Raw genomic sequence first — 27,775 nt, forward strand, 5'->3', positions numbered from 1 at the left:
TCTTATATCAAAGAAAACCCAGCAGATTCCCTGGAGTCATTAACTTGCAGTATTTATTCCTCCTAAGCATGCAGTGACAGTGGAGAGGAAAAACTCACCTTCAACTGAATGAATCTGTTCGAAAAGAACTGAACTGAACTGAATAAAATTGAGTTGAATAACATCAGAAACTCATGGAATGTCAGTGTTACTGGAAAACATTGCAGTGACAACATATGTTGCAACAAATCCATATGTTTCATGGATCTTCTTCTTTTTCTCATCTTACTGCTGCTGACCAAACCTCAGAACATGACAGGCAACAGAACCTATCAGAGATCTAAGAAGGAGATCTGAACACGTTGTGAAAGTTTTTCTTAATTTTTTTGAATTTGTCTCCACTGCTTCAGAGGTCAGGACCCAAACTATCCCTGCATGAGAAAGTTTGGATGTTCAGAACCAACCAAAACAAACAACAACAACAAGAAATAGGTGAGGAATTCAAACTGGTTTAACATTTCCATGAACTGACAGATTCCTGAGCAAAAAGTATGTCTGTACTTCAAAATCTACACCTTTAAGATTTTGCTAAAATTTGCCATGACATGAAGTATGTTTAGATTAGTCAAGGTCACTGTACCAATTGCCAGGTAAAGCACGGAGGTGGCAGCATAACGCAGTGGAGCTAAATCACTAGAACTGCTGCCTTGCAGAAAGTAGATACTTGGACTTCACCCCACGCAAACATTAAGCTTCAGGAATGGCTGACTTCATCCTGGTAGATATTTGTTCGAAAGCTGAAACTAATCAATTTAAAAGAACTCTGGAGGGGTCAAAAAATCAGCCAGAAGCTTGTTGACAGCTACAAGTGATGCAACCTGCTAATTATCTTTACATTCGAGAGTTTATATGCATAAACTCTGAGAAAATCCCTGATAAATTCAAACATGTTCTCCCAATTGTTGCTTTTAAGTTTCTTGAAGTTGTCTAAGAACAATTGAAATGGAAAAAAACCCCAACAAATTAATGAATGAATTTGTAATTAGCAGATTTGTTTTTTCTGCGTTTAAAAAAAAAAAAGTGCTGCTTTGCTGTTGAAACCTTGATATAGATCCAGAAACTTCAGCTAAATCAGTTGTAATGTCTTGAAGCTAAAGCCAAAATGCATCCTAAAAGTGAAACAATCCCGTCAAACATCCTGCGTGTACCTGACTTCCTCAAGCTGGAGCTTGTGTTTCCAGCTCGTATCACAGAGGGAGGACTTTGCACCCCTCTTGTCACGGACGGTGTCAAACATCAAGGTTCAGCCAGCACAGTGCTAGATCTGACCTTTTAATGCCACATCTTCTCACCGGAGGTGATTAAAGTCTGAGTAATGGTGATTAACTCATCCTGCACTGCTATAAAAGCCTCTGACATTTGGCCATAGGGCACCATCAAGTCCAAGAACCCCAGGAGTGAAGGTGAGTCTCCTTTTCAAGGCGTTTGGTTGTATAGTCATAGATCAGAGAGCTTAACATGCGCAGCCGCAGAAAATGCCCTGAGCTGCTTAAAGAGCTGATCTTTTCTCTGTTTTTAGGTTTGTGCTTCTCCTCTGCAGCCATGAAGTTCTCCCTGGTCGCCACTATTCTTGTTGCGCTGGCTGTTGCTCACGGTGAGGAGGCATATTTACAGAAATATTATCACTATATTTACGTGTAAACCACATGCTGCTACATTAAAATCCCTAAAAAATAAAATAAAATAAAAGTGTGAAAACTAATTCCAGCTGAAAGGTAACCTGTCTCCTGAAAACTGCTTCAATCCCAGGCTCTGAGGCCAGGTCGCTGGTGAAGCGTGAGGTCCAGGCTGAGGTGGACAGGATCACCCAGCTCCTCAGGGACGTGTCCGCCAGCGTCACCACGGCAACCCAGGACATGGTGGAGAAGATGAAGGCTCTAGAGATGACCAACACTGCCCAGTGAGATAACTTCAGCTTTAGTTTGGACACAACAGGAATGTTTCTGTTGTTAAGTCATCTGATGAAAGCGCCTCGCAAAAAATATTCAAACTTTTGGAAGAGTTTCACCTGATAATATAAAACGAGATCTCATGAGACCAGCATAAAGTAGTGCATGATTGTGAAGTGGAAGAGAAAAATCAACATGATTTACATGCTTTGTCTTCAGAGTTAATCATTTAGAGAACCACCTTTCTCTGCAGTTCCTTTGCGGTATGCCTCTGCAGTATTAAACACAGTAAAAACCCTAAGCTGATTGCCCTTTGGTAACACAACCAGATTTCTAATAATCACCTGCAGTACAGTCCTCAAATGTGTCAGAAAAGATTTCTGCAGAGAGAGAAATCACACATCAGGTGGAATGCAAAGTGCAAATGTTCTTCATTTCTAGAAATTACAGCACGAAATGCTAATGCACAAGCATTTGTTCCTCCTTTCTCAAAATAGGGGACCTATTTAATGATCTACTGCTAAATCACAAATTTGTGTCACATGAAAAAGTCACATTTTATTGACTTTTTAGCAGACATTAGGGTGACCACCTGTGAGCTCCAAGAAAACCGGAAAAGCAGGATGAACAAGATTCACCAATCCTACAGTCTCTACCACCTTTCCACATCTAGAAACTTTATTTTAAAATATTTGTCCTCTTTTAAATAACGGCTCAAACTCAATCGGATCTGATGGGGAGAATTTGTGAAAATGAGTTTTTCAAGCCTCATCACAGATTTTCTGTTAAATTTAGATCCAGGTCATGAATACCTTGATTGAAACCATTGACCTATCCTTTACTTAGCTGAATCAATATTACAATCAACTTCCCACAGCATGATGCTTCCACCATAGTGTCTCAGAATAGATATGATGTGTTGAGGAAACACCTTCACCCTCATGTTTTCTGCTGGCTGAACGTTTTGTTTTCCTAAAGATCAGATTTGAGGAGTGCAGGATTTAATGGCTGCAGGTTTTCCCACCTGAGTTGGGGATCTCTGCACCTCCTCCAGAGGTTCAGGCCACTTGGCAGTTCCTCAGATTAATGGACTTGATAGAAAATCTGGATAATGCAGATTACATGAAACAGAGAAGATGTTTTTTATTAACTAAGATGACTTAGTTAATAAATCCGTGTTGCCCTGGATTTCATTTGCTGTTGTAAAGAGGGATGAAAACACATGCACACCGCACTTTTCAGATTTTTATTATTAAAAAAAATCTTTCCCAGTTAGCCTTACAACTGTGCACTACATTTTATTGTTTTTTTTTTCCACACAACATCTCAAGAAAATACAATATTGTTTTAGGTCGTAACAAAACAAAATGTAAATACTTTAAGAAAAAAATAATTGAATAATTTCAGAATCCAAGAGGCAGTTCCCACTTCACAAATTTGACTTTATTTTAATGTGTGAGTCTTGAGTATTTGTAAGACGCTGCAATATGAATCATATTTCTAATTTTTTCTCCATGTTTTTACGTTTGACCTCTGGTTCTGTTCACCACAGGACGTACATGGAGGACAGTCGGGCGAAGATCCAGCCTCTGGTGGAGCAGGTCCAGTCCGAGGCGGCCAAGCTGCAGGAGCAGGTCAAGCCCCTTATCTCCAACATCGAGGAGCGCATCCGGCCCCTGACGGACGATTTCAACACTCAGGTCTTGACCGACAACCTCCAGAACCAGGTGAAGCCCCTGACCGACATGATGGAGAAGTTCCTCCAGCAGGTGATGGAGCAGTCCAAGGCCCTGCTGCCACCCCAGTGAACGCTACGACTGGACGAACACCCCGAATGGACTGGAGCACAGAATCCGCTCTGAACACTAAAGACTTTTCTGTTTCAGTGAGAAACTGCATCATTAAAGTTCTCTGAAAGTCATCAGTTTTTCCTGCTTTTTGTTCACGTTCATGTCTAAGAAACTAAAAATATTAGATGATAAAGATGAAATAAAGTGAATCTGATCAGATCAGTGCAATAAGATGCGTCTCCTCTAAGCTGCAGGTTTCCTTCATTCATGGTTCAAAGTGCAGAAGGATTATCAAACTCATCTGAGTCCTGCAGTAATTCATGCAGCTTCAGCCAATCAGAAAACTTAAAAACACAAATCTGTTTTCTCAAAACATGGTAAACAACTGTGTGAAGACTTTAACACATTCAAAGAACATAAAATAATCATTTTTAGTGTTTGAACATTTAACCCAGATTATTATATAGCAAGACAGTTCAGTTTTCTGCAGAAAATCCTCCATGTGACTGATTACATGTCCAGTTTTATAAAGTGTATAAATTCACGGCAGGGACTTTTCATGGTAGGATTGTTTTAGTGTGCTTGTGTCTCGAAGCAGGGAGGGAGACAATGACTTGTTGTCTGTCTAAAAGCAAAACAACAAAATCACTAGTCTTCCACTCCACTCCGGACCAACTGGACCCCTCATGCACGACTTCAGATTTTATTTCTGCCCATTTTACTGGAATTTTCAGGAATTTAAACGTCATTCCTGGAGCGAACATAGGTGTTAAGACAGGGCGGATGTTGAGGGAACCTTGGTGGCGGCTGAAGGCCGCAGGCTGCAGCGCCGCAGCAGAACTGGCAGTCCTGATCAGCCTTCTCCTTGTCCTCGCAGAGATTAAACCAGCCGACTTCAGAAACATTCTGCTCAGACATGACAGCCTTTCACTCAACAGCTTTCATTCTTCAAAGCAGCAGTTTCACAGCATTCACCTCTTACCCCAGAATTCTGCTCGACCTTCAGTTTCTCTGATTCAGACACTCGGTTCAGAGAGACCCGGTGTGTGAGGACAGGAAGGACAGCATGGGTCAGCGTCGGGGTTATCTGCTGCTCTCATCCCAAGTTTGGTGGTGACCATGAGAGCTGGAACAGAGAGAGAAAACAGCGTCTGACGAGCGCCGAGCTCAGATGTCCACCTTTTACACAGCAGGAGTAAACGGTGCAGGAATCAACCCGGCACCTAAGATCTTCACCTGAACAAACATTTATGCAAATTTTAAAGGTCAATTTTTCCATTTTTCTAACAAATTTTATATCCACTGAGGAAAATCTGCAAATTTTTATGAATTAGTCCATATTTCAGGAATTACATGTCAAATATTCTGTTTTTCTTCTGCTTAGGCTGATCAGAGGTAGCCGTTCATTTGAAAAACACAAATGAATAGAAACATCGCACAGATTAGTCATTAAGAGCCGTACAAGGCTAAAAAATGATCCATTCAACCAGAAGAATTTTGCATCCCCTCCTTTAAGATTCCCAGTTAACTCTCTAAAAGTGGCTGCATTAATTTAACATATCTGATGGAAATGGTTCGGTTTAATGATAACGACGATTATCGGATATTTATTGCAGCAGACGTCTGAATCCAGCCTCTGAGCGCAGACGCACAGGCGATTGTTCCTCATTGGCATTTTGCCATTTTGTTAATGCTTTCATTGGAGACATGTTACACCGATGGGAACATGCAGCACTGATGAATACATGCTGTACAGCAGGTTGTGATATATGCAGCTTATGCAGAAGCTCAGCCTGTAATCTCGAGTGTTTTAACCAATTAAATCCTGTCATAAATTTGAATCTTTGGAATCGATCCAGGCATTTAGTTTGCTGTCTAACCTTAGTTTTTGTGACCTTCAAGTCTTTTTGCTTCTGTTTTCTGCAAAATAAATGTTTAGCAGAGACGCACCAATCAGTCAGCCAGTGATCGGAACTGGCCGATTATCCCTTTATCGGCTCTGATTGGTGAGCTGATGAAGGGATGCTACAAATGTCGCATCGTTTCCCTATTTATTAAATCCATCAAAACTAAGAACAACCAACTTTTTGAGTCTAATAAAAATCAGATAAAGGCTTCAGGATGCATGCTTTGATGGAGAAATTGGTCCAATTTTGTAAGTTTTTCATTTTTGTTAGATTATCTTTTTTTAGGGAACATGAAACACTTTTTTCTCATGCAAAAAGAAATAAAAAAGATCATGGAATCGGCCAAAATATGAATCAGTTGTAGAGACCTTAGAGAAAACCAGAAATTGGCAGCAACCAGGAAAAGTCTGATTGGTGCATCTCCACTTACTGTAGAAAGCATGATTTAAAACTGCCAACTCACTGGACTCTGCTCCTGAACTGCACAGATTTTGTTTTTTTACATGCACTTCTGCATAAATTCAAAGTATGTAACTTTTTCCAGCATGCATGATGGGAGATTAGTGTTATTATGTAGGTTTTAATCGTCATTTCTGTTCTAGGTGCAGCTAGAATTGAGATGAAGAGGTAAACCAGATTTGTCAGATGATTCTGTAGCCTTTTTATGTTAAAACCTAATATTCATGTGAGAAAAAGTGTGCGACATTGACAGATGATGAAACAAACACGAGTTGAAGTGAATAAAATGTCCATTAGAATTCAAAAACCTATAGAGGAATATATGAAGCAGCACAGAGCGATGCAGGAAGCAGAGGTTTCACTGATGGGGAAATTGTTTCCACTTACCGCTTCTGAATTGAACACCTGGGGTCATCCACGCAGGGGGTCGATGGCCGCTGCACAAAAAGAACAATTTTCTTTGCAAAAAAAAAAAAAAAGAAGAAGAAAAAAACTGAATCTAAAAAGAAAATGTTTTCAAAAATGTACGCTTTCTCTCAGGGAAGATGACAAAATGACTCAGAGTTGAGGGTCTGAGATCTGCAGACCTGACAGCCACTGATGGCCTCTGCGGAGGAAAAGCACGTTCTGTCTCGGCTGGTCGGCGGAGAACAACTGATAGATGTGTTTTTGCTGGCACGGGTTATGTTTTTACTCAGGACTGACAGACAGACAGCCCCCATGCACACAGGTGCTATTCAAGGAAACTGTGTAAACGTGACGTCACAGAGAAAAATCTGGCCCATAAACCTTTTCCAGCACCAAAATCCCGCCCACTACATGTTGTTCATATCTTTCCCCATTTTTCCACTTCTCTGTCTCTCTCCTTGCTTTTCTTAAGCTTTTTGTCTTCCTGCCTTTCTAGACTTATATCGCCATAAAATACATTTCAACAAGCTACCAATCAGCAAACCTGTGGATAATTTCAATATTTCCGTTTATAACTCTCTTGTTTTGCTGTCTCCTCATCTCACAGACTCATAAGAACACAATATAGCGTTAGCTGCCAATGCCAAATCAATAAGTGTTCGTTTTTCCTCTTCCACGTATAATTTGATTGTCTCTCTGTTGTTTTTGCGGCTGTTTCTTTTTCTTTCTTTTTTTTTTTTTTGAGGCGAAACCACCAAAAACGAAGCTTACCCCAATTTTCATAGCCCTCCAATTTGGAGCACGGCTGCTTCCCTCTAATGCTGAAACACCACTTTGTGAAATTACAGTACAATTTTGAAAAGTAGAAACAGGCAGCAGGCAATTCAGGTGCTCAGCCTCCGCAACAATGGACCGCTGGCCTTGGTGATGGTTGCTAGGCGATGGAGGAAATACAATGGCCTCCTCTGAAACCAAAGGCCCTTAAGTGGACTGACAGGAGAGAAAGCACACACACATACATACATCCATACACAAACTCACAAAACAGAGCAATGCAGGGGAAAAGGAGCAAGTGAAGCTGTGCACCCCGCCTGCAGAAACGTACCTGCTGCCTGTTCTGGACATGAAGAGCAGGCTCCAAGGAAAACAGCAGCTTCTCTTCCATCTGCATGCATATCTTCATTAAATCTGTTTAAATCAAAAGTTAAGGAGATTATTCAGCTTTCCCTTAGTCAACCCGACGGTGACTAAAGATGGAGGAACATTCTCACTGATCTCTGTCTCTCTGCAGCGTCATCTCTGTCCTCCGTACGTTCAAAAAACTGCACAAGCCAATCAAAAAACAACAAATATGATATTGAAGAATTGGTCAATATTTACTGATCTGTAGAGCAGCACAAATACATCAAATCACACTTGATGTAGCAATATCAATGTGGGCAATTTTGCAATTGCGAATGATTACTTAGGTGCAACATTTGGCATTCTGTTATAGTTTAAATGAAATGCATTACCACTCTGCATGCAACCTGACCCAGATTCAGGTGGCTGAAATGCTGAAGCTGGTGGCTTGGAGGGGTGGAGTCATGAAGACAAGAAAAATGGCAGAAAAGTTTGTAAAATGTGGGTTAATTGCAATATTAATACAATATTGCAAATCCAAATTTACAAATATCTCACAGGGCAATAAATTCACCTGGCTGGATCCAATAATATGCAGATATTTTTGAAAATATCTGGATATATTTCAGCTGTTTGACTGGGTTGACATCACATTAGTCTGAATCATTCTGGCCTTGATTCTTTTGGACAAGAAATGTGTCATTGTTTTTGTGATCAATCTATTTTTTTTTCCCCCATAAAAACTAGACAAAAACTAAATAAGAATCTGGCCTGAAAGACTGAAACTTTCACTGAAAATCAAATAATAAAAACCAGGCAAGAAGGAAGTTAAGTGTAATTTTAGTCTTGTGAAAAGGAGAGAGGAGTTTAAAAAATAACCAAACAAACACAATCATCCTGAGAGTTACAAAGTTAATGAAGTGATATAAAAAGTTAATATTTCATTAATATTTTTATTGTTCTGAACTGCAAAAACTTTGACATGATTATTATTGTTTCAATGACAAATACAAACTTTTTCAAATAGTTTCATCATCTTTTTGTTGTTCAGCTCAACAGTAAATTGGATGTTATATTTTATTAAAACAAAGTAATAATTTTATTGTTTTACATACCTGCCTAATTGAAATAAAATTATACAATTTCCTGACTTTTATCCTATGAATACATTTTTATTTTTATGGCCTGGAAAAAAATATTCATTCATTAAATCTTCAAAAAATGCTTTCTGTAAAAAAAAAGTAAATGTAATAATTTACTTTTGAGTAAAAGTCACTGAATGTTTGGGGTCCTTTTTTACCATTAAACTAAGATTAAATAGACAATATTGTGTGTTGTGCATAACATTTTCCATTTTTGAAGAGTTTAGTCTGTATGTGTAAAACGTAACACTCTCTTCATCAATCACTTCGGCCAATCACAAAACACCAAACAAACTTTAGCTACACTTGTCTCAACTGAATCAATCAGGGAAGTTTTCATCACCACTTTTCTAACTGCCTGCAGCAGCTAGCTGTACTGCAGTTGTTCTTTTAATTTCTAACTTCTGCAACCATGTGAAGAAAAACAATTTTTTTATTCATTTATGTTATCAGCTATTTAATGCTTTTCCTTCTAAGAAAAATAAATGTTGGATTTCTGATGAAAATGCTGGGAAGGCTCATTTTCTTCTCTGCGGCTAACAGACGTGCTGCAGGAAAGAGGAACAAACTGAGCTTAACAGAGTTGCTGTTGTTTCAGGCGGATGAATGGGACAGTATGAGGTCACATACAGCACCACAACAGAGTTTTAACTGATTGAAGTGACATTTGCAGGTGACTTTTCATGCTGCTTAATGTGCTGCAGCTGGGGAGTTAATTAGCTTTACGCCTGCATAATGGCGGCACTGCTCTTTTCCCCCCGCGACTATTTCTTTAGGACTCACTCGGAATTTAGGACAAAGAGTGTAATCATGTTAAAGGAATCAGATAGACAATACTAATAGTCATGGAAAGGGTTGTTAAAAGTTTATTTTAGGAAGCTCACAAGCTGTTTAATTGGATCTGTTTTGAGAAAATAGATGTATTTAGAGAGCAAATTCCTGAAAAAGTTTAGGTCAACATCGAGTTATTTTCTTCCATGGGATGTTGAAACTGGTAGAAAATGACAGAAAGAAGCAGATAGTTTCTAATATAACAAGAAAAATACAGGTATGTCTCAGTAAATCTCAATATGCAATCCCAGCTGGTCAGACTAAACTTTTTAAAAATGAAATATTAAGCAGACTTTTTATTAGGATCACATTTCTGTCTTTAAAATGTTTTATTTTTTTGGTCTGAAGTGATATTCTAACTGTAAATGTGTTTTTGTTAGCTGTAAGCAGAAAATCATCATAATTAACCGAAACATCATTTTAAAACATCATTCTGTTTTTAATCTATATAATGTGTTTCACTTGGAGCTACTGATGATTTATAATGATATTCTTAACACCTGGTGTCCATGGATCACCTTTTTAATAAGAAAAAATAATTTAAAAGAAACTTTAGAGCAAAATATATAAAGTTATTTTTAGCCAGTAATTCTTGAATATATATTTCGTTTGAATAAATAAGTAAATTTTTATTTGTCCAGATCTCGTGTTGTTTGAATTGGTTTTTGGTTTTGTTCATTTCTGGTTAGTTTCTTTCTTTGATTCAATCAGGCAGTCGTGTTTCTGTTTTACTTTGGATCAGTCTTAGTGTTTACAGTTTGTTTATTTCTTGTGTTGTTCTTAGATACTGTAGTTTCGTATCTTTAGTTATGCCTTGGTGTTGGACTCTCCATCCGTCCCTCGTCCCCTGTGCCACTTTCTCTCTCTCTCCCCTCACACCTGCAGCCTGTCTCTGCTCAGCCATCAGCCTCTCCAGATTCAACTCATTCTGCTTCCTGTCTGCTCCTGCTGTCAGTTTTCTCTGGATTCTTCGTCCTGTTTTGCTTCTGGTCCCTGTGTTTTAGTTTGTGTTTTCAGTTTCATCACTATAATCCATGCCGCAGCTCCTGTCTGCATTTTGGGTCAAGACATTTTTCACTTATAACAAGACATTTTTCCTGATTTATGTGAAAAAAAATCTGCCAGTGGAAATACTTTTTAATCTATATTCAAGAATTGTTGACTTTAAGCAAGCTTATTTATCTTGCAGAAAAGTTGCTAAGTTAGTTTTGTCTTATTTCAAGTGTACTAAAGTATTTGAACTAAAAAAAATCCTCACACTACTGATACCAGACTTAACTTTGCTGAAGCAAATCAGCAATAATTTGAAATGAATGAGGAGAAATGGTGATATTACAAAAACTGAATGTTTCATGTTCTGAAGAAACCAAACTAAAACTCCTCCCTCAATGAAGCACAGTGGTGGCAGCATCATGGCCTTACTTCAGATGGATCTGGGGTTTCTGTCACAGTGAGAAAAAATTTGAGCAGTTTCAAATATCAGTCAGATAAAGAGAGTTAAAGAAAACATCCTAATAAACAAATAAATGACGCTATAAGAGGAAAAACTAAAGACTCGGTGCATAATTTGACAGAAACTCTGCGGATGACCTGAGGAAGCCTGTATTCTCACAATGTTTTTTAAGCTAGAGTGGATCAGTCTGGCCAAGTCGACATGGAGAAAGACTGAATGCTGAAAATGAAACAAAATGTGCATAAAACATTTTTCTGAGAGCAAACACACCCCTGCCACAAGGCTGCAGTTTTTTATTTTTACATTTTGCCTCTGAACACATTAGTTTGTTTCATTTGAGCTCTACCAAACAAAAAAGGAAGTAATTTATTGTGTTCTTGCATCATAATAACCTTTCTGAACACTTTTGAGAGCCTCTGTATGCTTAGATGTGGTTCAACGTGAAAACATGCACAGAAGAAGTGATGCCTACAAACACACACGAATAATTTATTTTTTAATCTGAGAAATACTGAATGTCCCAAGCACACATTTTCCACTCATGGACAGGAAGGCTGTGGCTGGGATGGAGTGTTTCCTGACTCGTAAAATAAAGATAAAGTCTCCAAACAGATTATTCTCCCACAAAACTGTGTTTATTTTCTTTATTGTTTCATTAATATTTCAACAGTTAGCAATAACATAATGACTAAAAATGTTTACAATGCTCAGAATAATAGCTTTCTTTCAATAAAACTATTTTTCATGTTTTGCATACATGCAAAATCTGTATTTTCTTTCTGTAATAATATAAAAGGTGTGTTTTTAAAATGACAATGTAAAGCTTTCTGCTTATTAAGCAGACCTGCTGCTTTAAATTCAGACATTTACAGTAATTTCCCTCTGTTCATTTAAAATAGAACATCAAAATGAACATGTTTTCTTTTTGCAGTCTCTTGGATCGTTTTATTGGTCGTTGCTGTAATTAAAAAAAAAAAAGATTTTGGTAGATATTCCAATATTGATTAAAATGAAACGGAGTGAGAAATGTGTGCATTTCCCAGTAACTAAACATGGTTTTGTATTTTCTTTGTTGCAGAGCCCGGAGCAGAAATGTGTGATTTTCTTCAGTCTCCTACAGAAACAATGAGCCCAGCAGCAAACCGAAGTCAAATTGCAGTGCAGCATTGAGGGGAAAAAAAAAAAAGCTCTTCTGGGGAGAAGGAATTGCTGCTGTACAACACTTTTCTACTGTTCTTTTGTTAAAGCCACACTATGGCAGGAGGTGTTTGACTGACTGAATGTGATCATTTAGCATAAAAAGAATGCATTATGGTCATTTTTTTCCCTCCCTCCCATGCGGTTACCTCCTGAAGAGTTTGTCTGCGGGTCAAACACGGAGCGCGTGGGTGAAAATAACATCATTAAATGTATATTGTGCGCGACTATATGAGATACATTTCAGGGAAATTAGCTTTATTAATGCAACAAATGATGTACTCAAGAACAAACAGACCAATGGTAATGTCTTTATTTCTTCAACAATAGCGTCACAATTTGGAGGTGCAGCTTGGGTAATTACAGCGGGGCAATTTGAGCGTCCGGGGTCACACCATAAACACTGAGCGATAAAATGAGTGGCCCAGCACACGCTGACCTTTTTTCCTTTTTCTGATTATTTTTAACAACCCTGAAAATACTAAGAAGGCTAGCATCTCTGAAGTACTCCCTTCCACCCGCCCCCATCAATCTCATATCCCCCTACACATCTCCCTCATCTACTGGAGAGAAACTGAAGCACCACTTCAAGCCAGCGCTATTATTTGCTCCTTTCGGGGCCCGGCCCCTGAAGTACTGCACTCAGTTAGGACCAGTAATGTAGATTCCATTTTAGCTGCTATTAGGCCTCATCCGTTAAAGGAGACCTGCTTGTTCGTTAGTCCTCCTCTTCATCCTCCCTGTTGCCATCCGGGTTTTTTATTCTGCCATCCCTGCTTCGTTTCTTCTTATCTCCCCCTCGGTCCTCCACCCGTCTGTCCCTCGCGTCCCATCCTGCTATCTCTTCCTATTCTTCCTCCATCTACTTCACTTCTCTGCACTCCCATCCCCAGCTTTCCCCCCAGGGGAGCACTGCAAACTGCTTATTCAACAACCGGCCTCCATAAAGATATGTAATGACATTTTCGAAGGCAAAGAGGCCTGTGTGGTTTTTAATTCATATTTAATGGCTGTCAGGCTAAATAGCCCACTATCCTAAGTGGGAGAGAGGCTGCTGCTCTTCCACTTAAGACTGAGAGTCGTCTGCCTGTGGATGTTTGCCGGCTGCTCAGGGATGTTGCTCCTTCTGTTGGCCCTTTCTGTTTGTTCGCCTCATGGAAACATTACAGTCCAAAAAACAGTCGATGATGGTCACTGAGGCGAGAATAATCATCCTACAGGAAGTACATAATCATACTTTTTACCGTTAATATTGGAGACACTTACACTGACAGCTTTTATTATTTTTTATGAAAATGTTAACATTATTAGAGTATGATTTAAAAGCACTTCATTGAATAATTATCATTATTATGTGTGAATTGGTTTTATCACATATTCTTCCCATCTTAAGCCTAATGAGCTGTTATTTAATATTAAGTTTTGTGCATCGCTAACGTTAGCTGTGCCTAAAGCACTAATCATAAATGCTAATTACACTGATGCTAAAATGCTTTGCTAACATGATATTTAGCGGAAAGCTAAAGTGCTAAATTCAGGCTTGTTGATACCTCCTGCCATGTCACACAAAACAATGTATGTGAATTTTTGTGTGCATTTGTTTAATTAACAACGTCGTTGCTTATTCATGTAAGTGTTGCATTCTTATCCATACCTCTTTCATTCGTAGCCATTTTCTCAATTTTTCAAAAGAAAATGCAACCTGGTAGTTATGCTACTTGACACACTATTGGTTAATTGCAAAGCAGCCAATCAGAGCGTGTCTTTCATTTTCCTGGATTGGCTGCACACCTAAGAGCGCAACTAAGGAAGACCATGGATGTTACCTTCTGCAGAGCTAACTGTAAATGAATGCATATTAGGAGATATTTGGTGTTTGAACTGTAAAAATAGGCATTTATAATCCTGTTGGTGATTTACAAACACAAGATGAACGTTAAATGAAATCATATTTCAACATTTGTTCTCCAGTAATGGGGAGGTCATTTCTTTTGCTCATTCTTCTAAAATGTCTAAAATTCTTTACAGTAAGTTTTGGGGTTGTGTAAAAGCTAACGAGGGTTTCCATTTCAGCCACTGATTTTATGTAAATGTAGAGACTTTAATCAAACACCAGCCAATAAAATGAAAAGCATTTTATGAAATCAAAAATGAGTAAATGTACAAATTTTATTTGATTTGTATTTTGGGTAGAAAGAAATTTGTCGGCAGCAGATGATGACTAAATATGACAAATATTTAATGTCCAGCCAAATAAAAAACAAAGAAACTTCCTGAGATGATCTGGTGCCGTCAAGCTTTTCCAGGACGTCTCACTACAACATTTTGTTTGCTTGTTTTTTATTTCATGCGGTTTGATTTCATATTTTCCTCTGAGTAAATTTAAAATCTCAGTAGGCGTCTTGTTTCTCCCTCACACATCGCAGAGGTTTTATTTTTGTAGGTCTCTGCTTTCTTCTTTTCGTCGCCCCATTGTTAGGCGCACCGTAGCAACACTAATTATCTTTGCTTTTCATTGGTTGTAATTGTGACTTGTGATGGTTCTTCTGTTTATATCGATGGAAATACTGTCAGCTACAACAAGAGTCTCCTTTAAATTTACCACATCTCTTTTTTTTCTTTCTTTTTTTTTGCACTGACTCGATTTACCAAGGAAAGTATGTTTTGGATTTCAAATATGCAAGGGTTTCCTCGTTAAAAGGGCAGCAGATAATGCTGGGATGGAATATTGTTATTAAAATGATGGAACTGCGGCGTTTTAATCTGACCTGAGCTTTTTTTTCTCTGCCAGGGTTTCTATTAGAGCGCTTCTCTGTAATTTTATTGCTCCGCTTTCATTACAAGGCAGCTGTAAGCCACAGGCAAAGGGGCAAATTATAAGTTATTACATATGTTATTGTTTGCTTAAAGCCCATATATGCATCACTGGAGCAAATGTGATAGTGGTGCAGTTTACAGTTTTTAGAAAACAAAAATATAAATGCATAAGTGCAACGTTTCTTTCTTCTCCCACTCGTATTCGCTACCTTTGTTTGACAAAAGCTATTGAATATTTGGTCGAAATGCATCAGTGAATATAGTTTAAGCACCGTAAAAAGCTGTAATGCTTTAGAGAAACAGTTCCTAAACTCTTGATTTTCCACCTGCAGACCGACGTTCAGTCAATTCCTGAGGCTGGACACCATCCTGGGAGGAATGTCACCGATTTTAAAGGTTCAGCCAGGCTTACGGAGTTTTCCACGACTGTTTGGAAAATGTAAGGTTTTTAAAATTGATCTCTTCCCGCATGAGCGTTTCTGTGGGTTCTCTTAAGGGGAGGCAGAGTAGAAAAAGCCCTACTGCAGTCAGAAGCGCACTCTAAAAGCTCAAAGAGAATGTGGCATTCATTGGCTGATTTGTAATAATTACACAGCGGCACAAATTAAATCCTTGAGGACCATTTACCATTTTAGATTGAACATTTGGCCTAATATTTGGCTCAGCAGGGGATCTGTACAAATGTCTCGGACCTTTTATGAAATGAAGTGATGACCTGGCTTTTTGGAACGGCTCAAAAGTAATCATAGTGGTGTAACAACCGAGAAGTCTGACGCACTCAGTCACACACCATAATGCAATCATGTTCATTAAATAGTCATTGATTAAGTGTTAGTTAAGGTTAATTAGAGAGAAAAAAGACTCCCAGCCTCCCTGTGACATTTGTTCAACCATTTCAGGAAATATCATGGCAGGCTCCAGTCTGGATATAAAGGCCGGCTGATGTGCAGCCCTGCAGCCAAACACTTAATAGTGCATCATCACCAGCAGCATTAAGTCATCGTCATGAAACAATAGATCAGGGGTGGAACATCATCGCTACTACAAAATATTGATGCCCCGGCCTCCCTGCGTCGTATTTTTTTCCGAGAGGGGTCCAGGCGCTGAAATGTAAATAAATCTATCATGGCAAGGAGCTGTGAGCTCCAGTTACCACTCCGAACAATCAAGAGGCTTTTCATGCTGCCCTGGAGGGCCATTCCTGTAACGCTAGCACGCTGGAGAGAGTCACAAATCATCGGCTGTGCTCTGCTGTGGACGCTCCGACTCTGGTCCTTTCATTTTACCTTTTTCCACTAGCACCACTTCTGTTATTTCAGATTTTTTTCTGTTTCTCTCCTCAACACCTACTCCTTCCTCAAAGCTTTTAGTGAACCCCAGATAAAAAAATAAAAGCCCAGTGAATTTGAAGCATTCGTCTTCTATCTCTACTTAACACATTTCAATTAAAAAATAATCTTAACATGGAGTGCTGCATGTGTGGAACAGTCCATGAAATTTAAAAATATTAGAAAAACGATCATTATCTTTAAAATGTGTAATGATTACAGTGATTTTTTCAAAGAGCACAGTATAATACAAAAACTGTATTTTTAAAAGTATCTCAGATTGAAAACAAAACAATTAGTCCAGCTATAATTACTAGCATTGCTTATTAAAGTAAGAAACATAATAATGATCCAATTATGGATGGATAGAAAAACTGACAAAGCACAGCTGATATCATAAAACCTTACAAGAAAAGGAAAAAGTCAACAAGAATTTAAATAAATATACTTTAAAAAAAGACATATTGTTATTGCAAGTGCTATAAATAATGATGCCTGATGGACTGGATAGTGAACAGTTCATCCAAATGGAGATAAAAGGTGAGCAATTCACAGAGTTCTGCTGAGTCAGGACAGGGTGTGTAAGTTTTGCCACAAAATTTTAATCATTTTTACATTCATAATGGACCAAATGTTCACTTGTGGCTGAGAATTAAATGCTCCATGAATGTCCCAGAAGTGATAAAATAATTATTATTCAAATTAAACAGAAAGTAAAGGCTCTTCACTTCACGCAGTGATCACATCGAACCGTTTGGGATGCAACACGAGCTGAAAGGGCAGAGAGTCGGCGCCATTTTGTGGACAAAATGGAGTCAAATTTGGAAGAGATTGGAAAATCTAAAAACGGAAGGTAAGGATTTTCAGAGGACGAAAAGTAGGTGGGAGGAACGGTCTTATACCCAGAGTACGGACGAGGCGCTGAGTCGAGCTTCGTGGAATTGTGGGAAATGCAGGAATTTCTCATGAAAAATGTAGAAATCAGTTTGCTTGATTATGAACTCTCAGCCAACCACGTGTGGAATGAATCCCACTGGGGTTGTGGGAGCTGACATCAACCTGGCCATGACGTCGGGTTGATGTCAGGAGTGAAGTGGATGGATGGCGAAGCATGAGACTGCATGGTGTTATCATCGAGTCATCGCTTCCATGTCCTAGTCATAGATTCTGTGGTGCACATGCAGTGTGATGAAGCTCTGGAGTTGATCCCCAAATTTATTCAGGATGTCCAAATGAATCGGTGGCAGTTTTGCTTATGTGGAAATTAAATTGTTTATGTCAGTCGTGTTGCTGGAACGTAGCGTTATATCATCCTACATCAATGAAATGAAAAGCCAGGTAAGTCATGGTGTGTAGTGGGTATTAGAAAGAAGCTGAGAACCCATCAACCAGCCCTGGTTCTGATCCAGGTTCTGGATCAGAACCGTCAGATTCTGCATCGTCTGCCTTTATGGACGAGTGATGATAATTAGCTTCAGACCTGTTTTGTTGTGAATGCAGCCAAGAATGTATAAATATTAAAAATGATGGTTGATCCAAATGCCTCCCATACTGAGGATGCCATTAGAAGGGGTTTGATACCAACTAGTGGTCGGAATGTGAACTACACCTGGTTAATGGGCGTGTAGGTACACAAAATAGCAAAAGTTACATATTTTCTTGTACAATTGCACATTAATTCAGGAATCGAAGGGTTAAAACCTTTGTCTATTTTTATGTAGAGTTCCTGCAAGTGTTTTGCAAAGTTTTTCCTTAACATGTTTTGCTTTCCTTAATAATTTGTTTTCTGGAGCGAAGTTTGGTTGGACCTGGTCCAGAACCAACAGCCTGAGTGACCTTCTGGCCAAAGCAGCAGCTGTTTTTGAGGACATTTCCCTCATGTCACAACCAAATGAGCAAAAATCCACATGCTCAGTCCTTTCTTTGGTGATAAAAGCTGATGGGTCCAGGAAGCTGAGACTTTAAATTCTGATAATTAAATTTCTGTTTTCATTCCCGTCTCAGATAAATGTGGAATTAGGATGCAAAACCCCTCCTGCAGAGAGAAACCAGAAATCTTGCACAAACCTAGGCATCTTGTGTAAGTTAATAATACAATAAATATTGTATTTCATGGTTGTTCCTTAACCAAATTCCTAAAACAAAATAAAAAAATGATTATTTATCTGATAGAAATCACTGAAAAGAGAGTGAAGTGTAAAGGAAAAGTTTTAAAAGTAAGGCTGAGCTGGTGTGGAAGTGAGGAAGTGAACAAATGATGTTAAAAATGAAGCTGCCAGGGAGGATGAAAAGAGGAAACAACAGAGAAAATTCATGAATGCAGTGCAGTGGTGGAAGAAAAGGCTGGGCAGAAGGCAGAAGATCCTCCGTGAGCTGCTGAATGAAGAAACTTTTAACTCTGTGCTGAAATAAAGAAAAAGGGAGTGAGAAGGTGAAAGCTGCAGATGTAAACCCTCTGACTTATTGTCGCTCAAGGCTGGCTTTCTCAGAAGCGGCAGAGAAAATGACACAGTTCAGGTGATTGAAAAATAAAAGTCAGGCATCTGTTGATGGTGACGGAGCTGAAAATCGAAAGAGACAAACCAAAAATGATGGAAACATATCTGATGAAAGGGATGCTTATCCCTCATGCGTCGCTTCGGAGGGGAAACCAAAGGATGGGGGAAAAAAAACCAAACCACAAAAAAGATGGAGATCCAACTCCAGCAACAATGTTCAAGTTAGCCAAAAACTGATTAAACTTTCCTTCAATGAAAAACAAGCAGAACTGAATCCCATTAGCTCACCCTTATAGCACAATGCCTGAGAGCCAGCTGTTTGTGTTGTTCACCCCACTCCAATCCTTTGTGGTTCAGAAATGGATTTGCTTTTAAAGACAGCAGGCTCTTTTGAGGAAAAAACTCACTAGACCCGGCTAAAATGGTGCAGGTAGGTGTGGAGTTTTTGTTCAGAGGTGAGAAAGAAGGTTTTGGCTGCCTCTGAATCATTGGTATTGATCGAGCATCTTACAAACCCCCTTACATACGTCTTATCAATTAAGAAACCACGGCTTTTGTTTTTGCTCTCTGTTCATTTTTAAGGAGGCAATCGTGTTTTGGACAAGCATCTTATTTAGAACCTTCCCAGAAATAACATCTGTTGCTGCTCGTGCTCTTTGAGCGACGCTCCCTTCGTTCCCTGATCAATGGCGGTCTGAGCTGCTCATCGATCCGTCTGGGTCAAGTTCTGGGACTGCTGTCTTCATGTCCACAGAGGGCGGAAAGGGGACACGGGTCAGGGTGACGGTTAGTCGCAGTCAGAGGTTAATATGAACTATGAAAACATGACATACTGGATCGTTTTATGACTGAGGGTTTTGATCAGGAGGGGGCGGTACTGAGCATGACAAGCAAGCAGAGATCTGAGGAAACTCAACCAACCTTGATGTGCAAAAACATCAGGTTGATATTTTATAAATATATCAATTTATATTTATCTCAGAAGGACACAATTTAGAAATGTTTTACAAAAATAAAAGTGTTTTAACAAATCATATTTGTTAAAACTGTCACCATGACATGACAGTAGAATATGATAATCCCTGAAAAAATTAATCTCCTGCCATCTGAGGCAAAGCACAGCTCCTGACCAAAATCAACCAATCAGAGCTAGGAGGAGGGTCTTAGCGCTGTAAATCACTCTCAAGTAGATGCTGCTCAGTGCGCTAATGGTGGATAATAATCGTTTATCCGCTGTTGTCTGTGGCTATGCTAACTAACTAACTTTAGCATCTCTGCTATCAGGAGCAACAGACTAAAAGGGTTACGAGAGCGGGATGAGCAGCGCCACACGGAGGATGATTGACAGCACTAAGATCCCCCTCTAGAAGCTGATTGGTTGGTTTTAGTTAGCACTGGGAGAAGGCAGATCATCCGTCTCATACCAAACTGTCATGACACTGTGACAGTTTCAACAAACAGGAAAGAAAATATTTATTTAATAAAAGTTGCATTAATGATGATGATGTGTCAGATGGATATGTGGCTGCTTATTGGATTTTTATTAAAATGTGAAACATTTAAAAACAACAAATTTCCCCTGGCATACCAAAATCATTCTTACTTCGGGATCGTAAGACAAATCTGTGGAGATCACAGCAGTTAATGCCACAGCAAAAACACAAACTGCAGCTTGGGGTTTTACTTTTTTAGTTTTAGAAAATGTTACAAAATTAAATAAATAGTTATTGTCTTTCAGCTTTCCTCAATCATGTTTACTCTGAATAATTATCTGCAGCAGCTTCTTCTTTTCCTGTTCATCTACCACAAGTTAAAGACACTCCGATTAAAATTAAACTTAAAGATTTTTCCCCACTCTGCTGCTGAAATATCTCACAATAAATGTTGTCTCAAGGCATTTCAATTCAATTTTACATCAAATAGCACAGTATGCTATTGAATAATTTTCTTTTGTCCATTAATCAATTAGACTAATAGGTGAGAATATAAATGAGAGTATTTCTTGATGTAAAACTAAAGAAAAACTGTAATGTCCTACTGTACCTCAATGCAGCAGCAGTGAAGATGTGGTTTTCATTTAATATTGATGAATGGTTGGAGCTTTTTTGTTTAATATCAGTCTAACGCTAATTATTTAGGGTTAAAAGGTAAATGCTTGAGTAGAAACATAAGTGAAAAGGAAAAAACAGCTTTGAAGTTTCAAAACAGTCAATGTCTTTCTTATTTTGAGCTGAAATTTTAGTCTCCACAACTTATTAAGTTACTAAATGTTAGCTTCACATCAAGAAAACAAAGGTGGAAGCATAACCAGAGGCTTTTGTGAGTTGTGCTCGTTTCAGCTTTGAGCGGTTTGCTTCAAGCGGAGATAAGTCGCTTACCACCGGAGTCGAGTGGCTTCACTTCTTTACAACTTCTCTCTGCTCGATTTTTTTTCTTAACTCGTATTTTTCAGCTCCACCTGACTCTGACACAAGTGGCCTTTTTAGCAAATTTACCAGTTTGTCCAGGAATCACAGAGACTTTAAACAACTTTTCTCACTTCCTGCTGTGTTAAAGGACCTTTCTTTGTGAAACTACATGTGACCACTTCCCTCTGACCTTTTGTGAGGATGAAAAACACAATCCTTTCTTCACTGGAAAGACCTTCAACATGACAAACTGATGAGCCAAAACAATATGCTGCCTTTTCTTCCACTTCCTTTGAGCTCTCTGACACTTTCTACTCCACTCTGTTGACATCCGGGTTTTAAAAATAAATCCTTAAGAAGTTTAAATTGAGACGGCTGCAAGAGAAATGGATCAGAACCGGCGTCATTTGGAGATTCGGTTGAAAAATTGGAGTTGAATCTCCACTTTAAATAGAAACGGTTGTGAATATTAGGCTAAATGTGTAGAATTAGTAAGCTGAGTAAGCAGAAATATCCTCACAGGTGTGTAAAGTAGTTTAGGCACAAGGGTCAGAAGGTGAACAGAAAATCAGTACCAGCCACCGGTTTCAGTTTCTTCAAATAACTTTTTTTATTCAATCTTTTCACTGACTTCTCACCTGAGCATCCAAAAGCTCACTGTTTTAATATCCAATTGGCACCACACCTGTGCTTGATTGGACACAGCCGCAATGGAACAGGTCAAAATAAAAAATAACCCGTGATAGGCAAAATCCGTGAAGTAGTCACCTTTAGTTTTTACAGTTATTACACAGCATAAATAAATACTCTACATTGAAACCAAAGTACAAAACCTGCTTTCAGGTCAGCGGATGTGCGTGTGCATCAATCGGGCCTTATTAATGTGATCCAGAGTCATTGTCATTAAAGTGTCTCCTCCAACCTCAATATTATCCCCAAGCTTTGCAAGCTGTCAGCTGCATTAAAATAAACATTTACCTCAATAAAACGCAAGAGTCAGATCAATGTAACGCACAAAAACACGCCGCTAAGCATGCTGGGAAATAATGCTGAAAGCGTTAACCTAAAAATTCTAGTTTATTCAACTCTTTGACAAAATGAATAAAATCTTAACAATTTACTACTTTTACAAGCTCAAACATTTAGGTTGTTGTCAAATGTTTTGCAGTGTAATTATGTCCTGAACTGGTAAATTGCTCCAATTTCTCCCGTCTAGGTAAATGTGTGAAACATTAAATCAGTTTTCTGAAACAGACTGAATGTGTCTCTTCCCATTGATCTTAATTAAAATGTACAATACTTGTCATTAAAACGTTATCCACAGTTTACATCAGGACGTCCCTCCGGAGGACATGACCAATCATCTTACCTGTCTTACCTGTAGCAAAACGAGGACTCGTCACACTGACATGTTCATTTACACAGATGTTTACGTTTTAGAGATGAATTACGGATTTGGAGAAAAAAACTGGCTTTTACAGGAAATCTGTGTTGTTTTTCTGTTTCTACGAATTGTTTATTTAGGATGATTCCAGGAAAACTGTAAAAAAAAACAAAAAAACCTTGTTAAAACATTTATTTGATGTGGTAAACCAACCAGGTGAACCTTGAACTGATCTATTGCTTTAGAACCTTGAAGAAAATGTGTGTATTTTATAGCCTTTACCCAGCCATGTACTTATAAACTTTGATTTTATGTAAAGAATCGCTCCTCACTGCCACAAAGTGCTGCTGTTGTTGAACCGCTGTGCAGGTTGTTCGTCTGCATCTGTACTTTATTTTCCTCTAATAACTCACAGCTTCAGGGAACGAGAGTGGTGCACAATTATTATGTTCCCGCTTCATATTTTTCTGGCCATGCATAAGGAGTGTTTCATAAAGCTCTGTAGGAGGAGTGGGCATCGGGTGTTCTGTGCCCTGAATGAATCACAGAATAATGCTTCCAGTGTTAACATTATCAAACATTTCAAAGGTTCAGTGAAGTTTATGATCAGAGGCCAAAACAATTCACCCAGGGAATCATCCGGACTTCACTTCCTGCCCCTCTGTGTCTCCACCATCCTGCATGTGTTTTCCATATGAACGAGAGTTGAATGAATGTTGATATTTAAATAAAGCAAACTGATTTATTAGGTGTGAAATTGATTGTCCTTTTATATCTCTAGGTGGCCAGCAGAGCAGTGGACAAGCTGAAGGAGTTAAAGTCAGATGTTGTTATTAAAGTGGCATTTTACTCTAATTTTTCAATTAGGATAATGGAGCGCAGCTCTTTCTAAACATGGATATGAGCAGAGCTGCAGCAGCTGAGACAGAGAGAAGGACAAAGAGCATCTTCAGCTCTTAACTCTCCTGCGTTTTTCTTGATTTTTCTGGTAAGGAGGTTTGTATTCGGCATTCGGCACACTGTAAAATGTTTACAGAAGTCCTTCAATGAATGCACATACAATGACCTGTACTTAAAACTGAAATATGAATAACTGTTGCAGATGAAACATCCCTTCAGTCTCTAGCTGTTGATTTTTGCCTTGCAGGATCTTGCAGGTCAGAGATCCAGGAGGGAAACCAAGACATCTGTCTTTGTATTTCCTCATGGGGGATCCAAAGACTGGCCAGTTCTGGTTCTGACCCAGTCAGTTCTTCTTGTGCAACAGGCCTTTTAAAGCTTTGAGGGATTCTGAGCAGAAAAATGGGATTTCTGAGATAAAAAATGAAAATAAAAGTAACTCAGGAGAACTTACCTCAACTAAGCCAGGATTTAGGAGATCTAATAAGAAAAAGTGTTTTAAAATAAGTGTTTTTAAACATTATTATGTGTTGTAGCTATTGAATTGCATCTGGCCGTTTTTAAGTATTTCTGCCCAAACATTCAAACTGTAAAATTCACCCTACACTCTAAAAAGTGTATTTGGGCTGCAGTTCATCTTATGGACTTATTTACATTAATTTCACTTAATTCTTTTGCTTTTGCTTTGACAACTTGCTTTTTTGTGTTCATTTAACTCAAAACTTACAAATCTTTAACCTAAAGAACTTTTCACTTTGACTTAAAACAATTGAGTTCAATGCTAATTTCATGTCCTACGTCTGACTAACTCAATTTATTATGATCATCCAACTCAGTTTGCTAAGTTTTTACAACTTAATTCATAAGGGGGTTTAACATGACAAATTTAAGTCACTCTTTCTCAAATCATTTATTTTGTTCTAAAAAAACATTTTAAATCAACTCAAACTATTAAATCCAGAACTATGTGAAATAACTTTTTTGTCATCTTAACTCACTTGAGATTTGAAATATTTCATAAAAAGCAGAGTTGTTTATGAAGAGAGCATTTCTTCTGTGTTTATTCGGTGAGAAAAAGGCCAGAAAAGTTGTGGTTGATGAGCTTTTCCATTCCTGCCGTCTCGGCCTCCTCCTCCCCAGCTCCCAGCTCGGCCGATCGGGTTTCTGCTCATCTGCATGAGCCTCTCCAAAGGCCTCTGGTGTCCACAGCCTGCTTGCTAATGAGGGGCAGAGACGGACGATCCGGTTACACACCCTGATCAAGCTTTTACTACAGCCCACTTCAGCCATCGATTCAACAATCTGCACAAATAACCATGGTTACATTCACGTTACAAACCAAAACTGGAACGACTCTCGTAGTGATGCTCTGCCTTCAACAAACACCTCCAGCTAAGTTTAACATTTGATGCCATCATAGACTGTTATTAGCTGAACAGACTGGGCCAGCCACACATGGGAACTAGTGTGTGAAGGGGTGTAAATAAATATGAGAAGTGATGAAGAATTTGAGACGGCTGCACCCGACGCAGTTTTTCTTTCTTTGTGGTGTATTGATCAGGGAGGGGAGAACCGCGTCTGCTGAGAGTCCGGCCGTTCAGATTCAAAGATAAAGACATTAAAACATGTTTGGCAAACAGAGTCTCTGTATCTTGTTCCATCTGAATGTACAAATCTGACAAAACACTAATACTGATGCTAAAAATTAACTTTTCATTTAACTTTTATTTTGCTTATGTTGTGAAGTGAAATGCTGGAAAAATCACTTGTTGAAACTCAAATAGCCAGTAAATGCCTGTCATATTGAAAAATGTCCTAAATTTGGTTGCAATGCAACATGAAGTCCTTGGATAAAACCAGTGCGTTTTATAAAAACTGAAACTGGTGCTGTCTTTGCTCCAAACCTTAACAGGGTTGCAACAAGATTAAAGATACATAAAACCAGTTAAACTGCACAAAGTGAATCATTTCAGTTGAGTATTACTAGAAATAACCTTTTTTGAGTTTTCCATCATGTTGTAATGTCATAAAAACATACCTGGGGAGTTAAAGGTGCTCGATTTCAACATTTACTTTTAATCCGTCAAACATATTGAGTATAATATTAGCTATCTCTATGCATATCTAGATTTTATTCCCTTATTCATCTGTTGGTACTTTTCCTCATGTCTGTTATCTTTTGTGATCAGTATCATTTTTATGAATGTTGCATTGTTGATAGATTAAATGTATATATTTAAACACATTAACCTTTCTTAGGTGCTTTTCTTCATTTACTTAGTTTCATGCCACCTGCTCTGTTATGTCATTAGAGTCTTATTATGATTGAAAAGTGATTATATCTGCTTGTAATTGAGAGCTGATTTTAATTTTGGACTTTCTGAGTAATGGAAAATTATTTTGCCTAATAAAGAAAACCTCAAAAACTCCCTCCTTTCAACAATAGATAATCTTCACCACGAAGTAGGACAATAGAAACCATAATGACTGGAAATGGTAATTCAAATGCAACAATAAACCAGAAAAGTTTGTGCTTTCAGACAATATCTAATCTGTTAGGTTTGTTATTCCTGCCCATTAGGGGCCTGGAATTTCTTTTTAGCCAATATTTAACTGATTCAATCAGTTTACAATCTAAAAATAACAACTAATTAGAGCAGAGAGGATAAAAAACCCTTGTAGTTCCTAAAAAATGAGCGGATTATTCGGCCTTTTCAATAGAAAAGTTTTACAAAGGAGCACAGAGGACAAACTATCATCTTCATGATATACAGTAAGTGCCCATTATGTAGCAGGGCCACATGCCTCTTATGTACCACTAAAAAATAAGATAGAAAAAGAATTCAAGACCGACTGAAACGGGGAAATTTAGCTGAAATTATGAGTTCATAGAAATGGCTCACTCAACCTTGCAGCGGCTCGACCAAGGCTTCCACTTTCCGAAACAGAAAAATAAAAAAAGGACATCTTTTAAAACTAAATGAGGGAAGCAGCTTATTGGTATACATGCAGCACTCTAAACTTTAATGTAGCTGCACAAAACTTTTTGAAAATCAAACATTAAGGCCAATAAAGATGCATAAAACACTGCAGAAATCTTGAAGGAACAAAAGCAGAACCGAAGCTGCTTGGGTTGAGCAACACAAGTTTCAATGATGTTCTTGTTGTTTTGCTCTCAGATTCTGTTAAAGTCGATGCTGGAAACTTAAAAAACTAAATAGATGAACAAATTTGAGAGGTGTCGAGAAAAGTCGAGATTATCCTACTTCCCTATGCTGGAGATTTTAGTTTAACGGTGACGATAAATAAAGTTATCTCTGAAATTAATTACACAGGTTACAGTAGAGTTAGACTGTAATAAAATTAATCTGGTTGTGTGTGTTGTTATTGTGTCCTGCGAACTTTGCTTTAATTCTACTTTTTTCTATTTAATCATAAAAAATCATAGTCAGGCAGAAAGAGAGTCATGAAACAGGAAGGGCAGGTTTCCTGAAGAAAGAGGAAGTGAACTTTCACATTACAAAAGTATAAGAACAGTTCAGACTAATCCTTGTGTCAAAGGGTTAAAGGTTTAAAGAATAAAATCTAAACATTTTGAGTAATTTGAGAAGACCCAAAGTAAAATACTTATATTAATATTATGTTATTTATAAGAATACTTACACTTAAACTTACACTTGTTGAAATACTTGTAAGTAAAACACAAGTAACTATAATTTTGGTATGAAATAATTAGAATATCAGAGTATTCTTGGTTTCTTTTCAGAACATCGTCTGTAAAAACTCACATTAAGATTATAATGAGAGTAACTAACTGAGAGTGGGTTTAGGCATTATGGTTATAATTTTATATATGTTGAATCAAAGAGAGAAACTAAAATGTTTTTAATCTGATTTTGACATTTGAACTTGAGATGGTGTAAAAGCTGTAACTAAAGATCACTGATGTTGTGTTGGAGGTAGATGGAAGGTGAAAGGTCAGGGAAAAGCAGAATAGATAACAAGAGCCTGAGAGGAAGGAGTCATGTTGTAATTTTGATTTCTCTTGACTGAAAAAAAAAAGATTTATTGTAAGAGTAGTGTTAATTAGAAGTAAAGGTAGTTAAATATAGAAAGTCTTAATCATATATCCCGATTTATGTGACATATAATCTGATTTCATTTGACATGTATTTCATGTATTCTGATTTTGGTTGACATGTT

The 27,775-nt window shown here is 38.1% G+C and overlaps 1 protein-coding gene across 1 annotated transcript; it reads left to right on the plus strand.

Moving 5' to 3' along the window:
• Positions 1 to 1,366: 1,366 nt before the first annotated feature.
• afp4 (antifreeze protein type IV) lies at positions 1,367 to 3,849 on the plus strand. The gene is made up of 4 exons (XM_008430749.2): positions 1,367 to 1,442; positions 1,559 to 1,633; positions 1,789 to 1,939; positions 3,481 to 3,849. Exons 2-4 carry the CDS (start codon positions 1,582 to 1,584, stop codon positions 3,734 to 3,736), a joined length of 459 nt encoding a protein of 152 aa, XP_008428971.1. The 5' UTR covers positions 1,367 to 1,442; positions 1,559 to 1,581; the 3' UTR covers positions 3,737 to 3,849.
• Positions 3,850 to 27,775: the final 23,926 nt, after the last annotated feature.

This window comes from Poecilia reticulata, linkage group LG16, assembly GCF_000633615.1.
Source record: "Poecilia reticulata strain Guanapo linkage group LG16, Guppy_female_1.0+MT, whole genome shotgun sequence".
NCBI lineage: Eukaryota > Metazoa > Chordata > Actinopteri > Cyprinodontiformes > Poeciliidae > Poecilia > Poecilia reticulata.

Excerpts from the sequence above, each read along its gene's own strand:
- afp4 (XM_008430749.2), top strand. The coding sequence starts at position 1,582 with ATGAAGTTCTCCCTGGTCGCCACTATTCTTGTTGCGCTGGCTGTTGCT. Across the intron at positions 1,634-1,788 it reads TGCGCTGGCTGTTGCTCACG|GCTCTGAGGCCAGGTCGCTG; the intron begins GTGAGGAGGCAT and ends CTTCAATCCCAG. Across the intron at positions 1,940-3,480 it reads GAGATGACCAACACTGCCCA|GACGTACATGGAGGACAGTC; the intron begins GTGAGATAACTT and ends TGTTCACCACAG.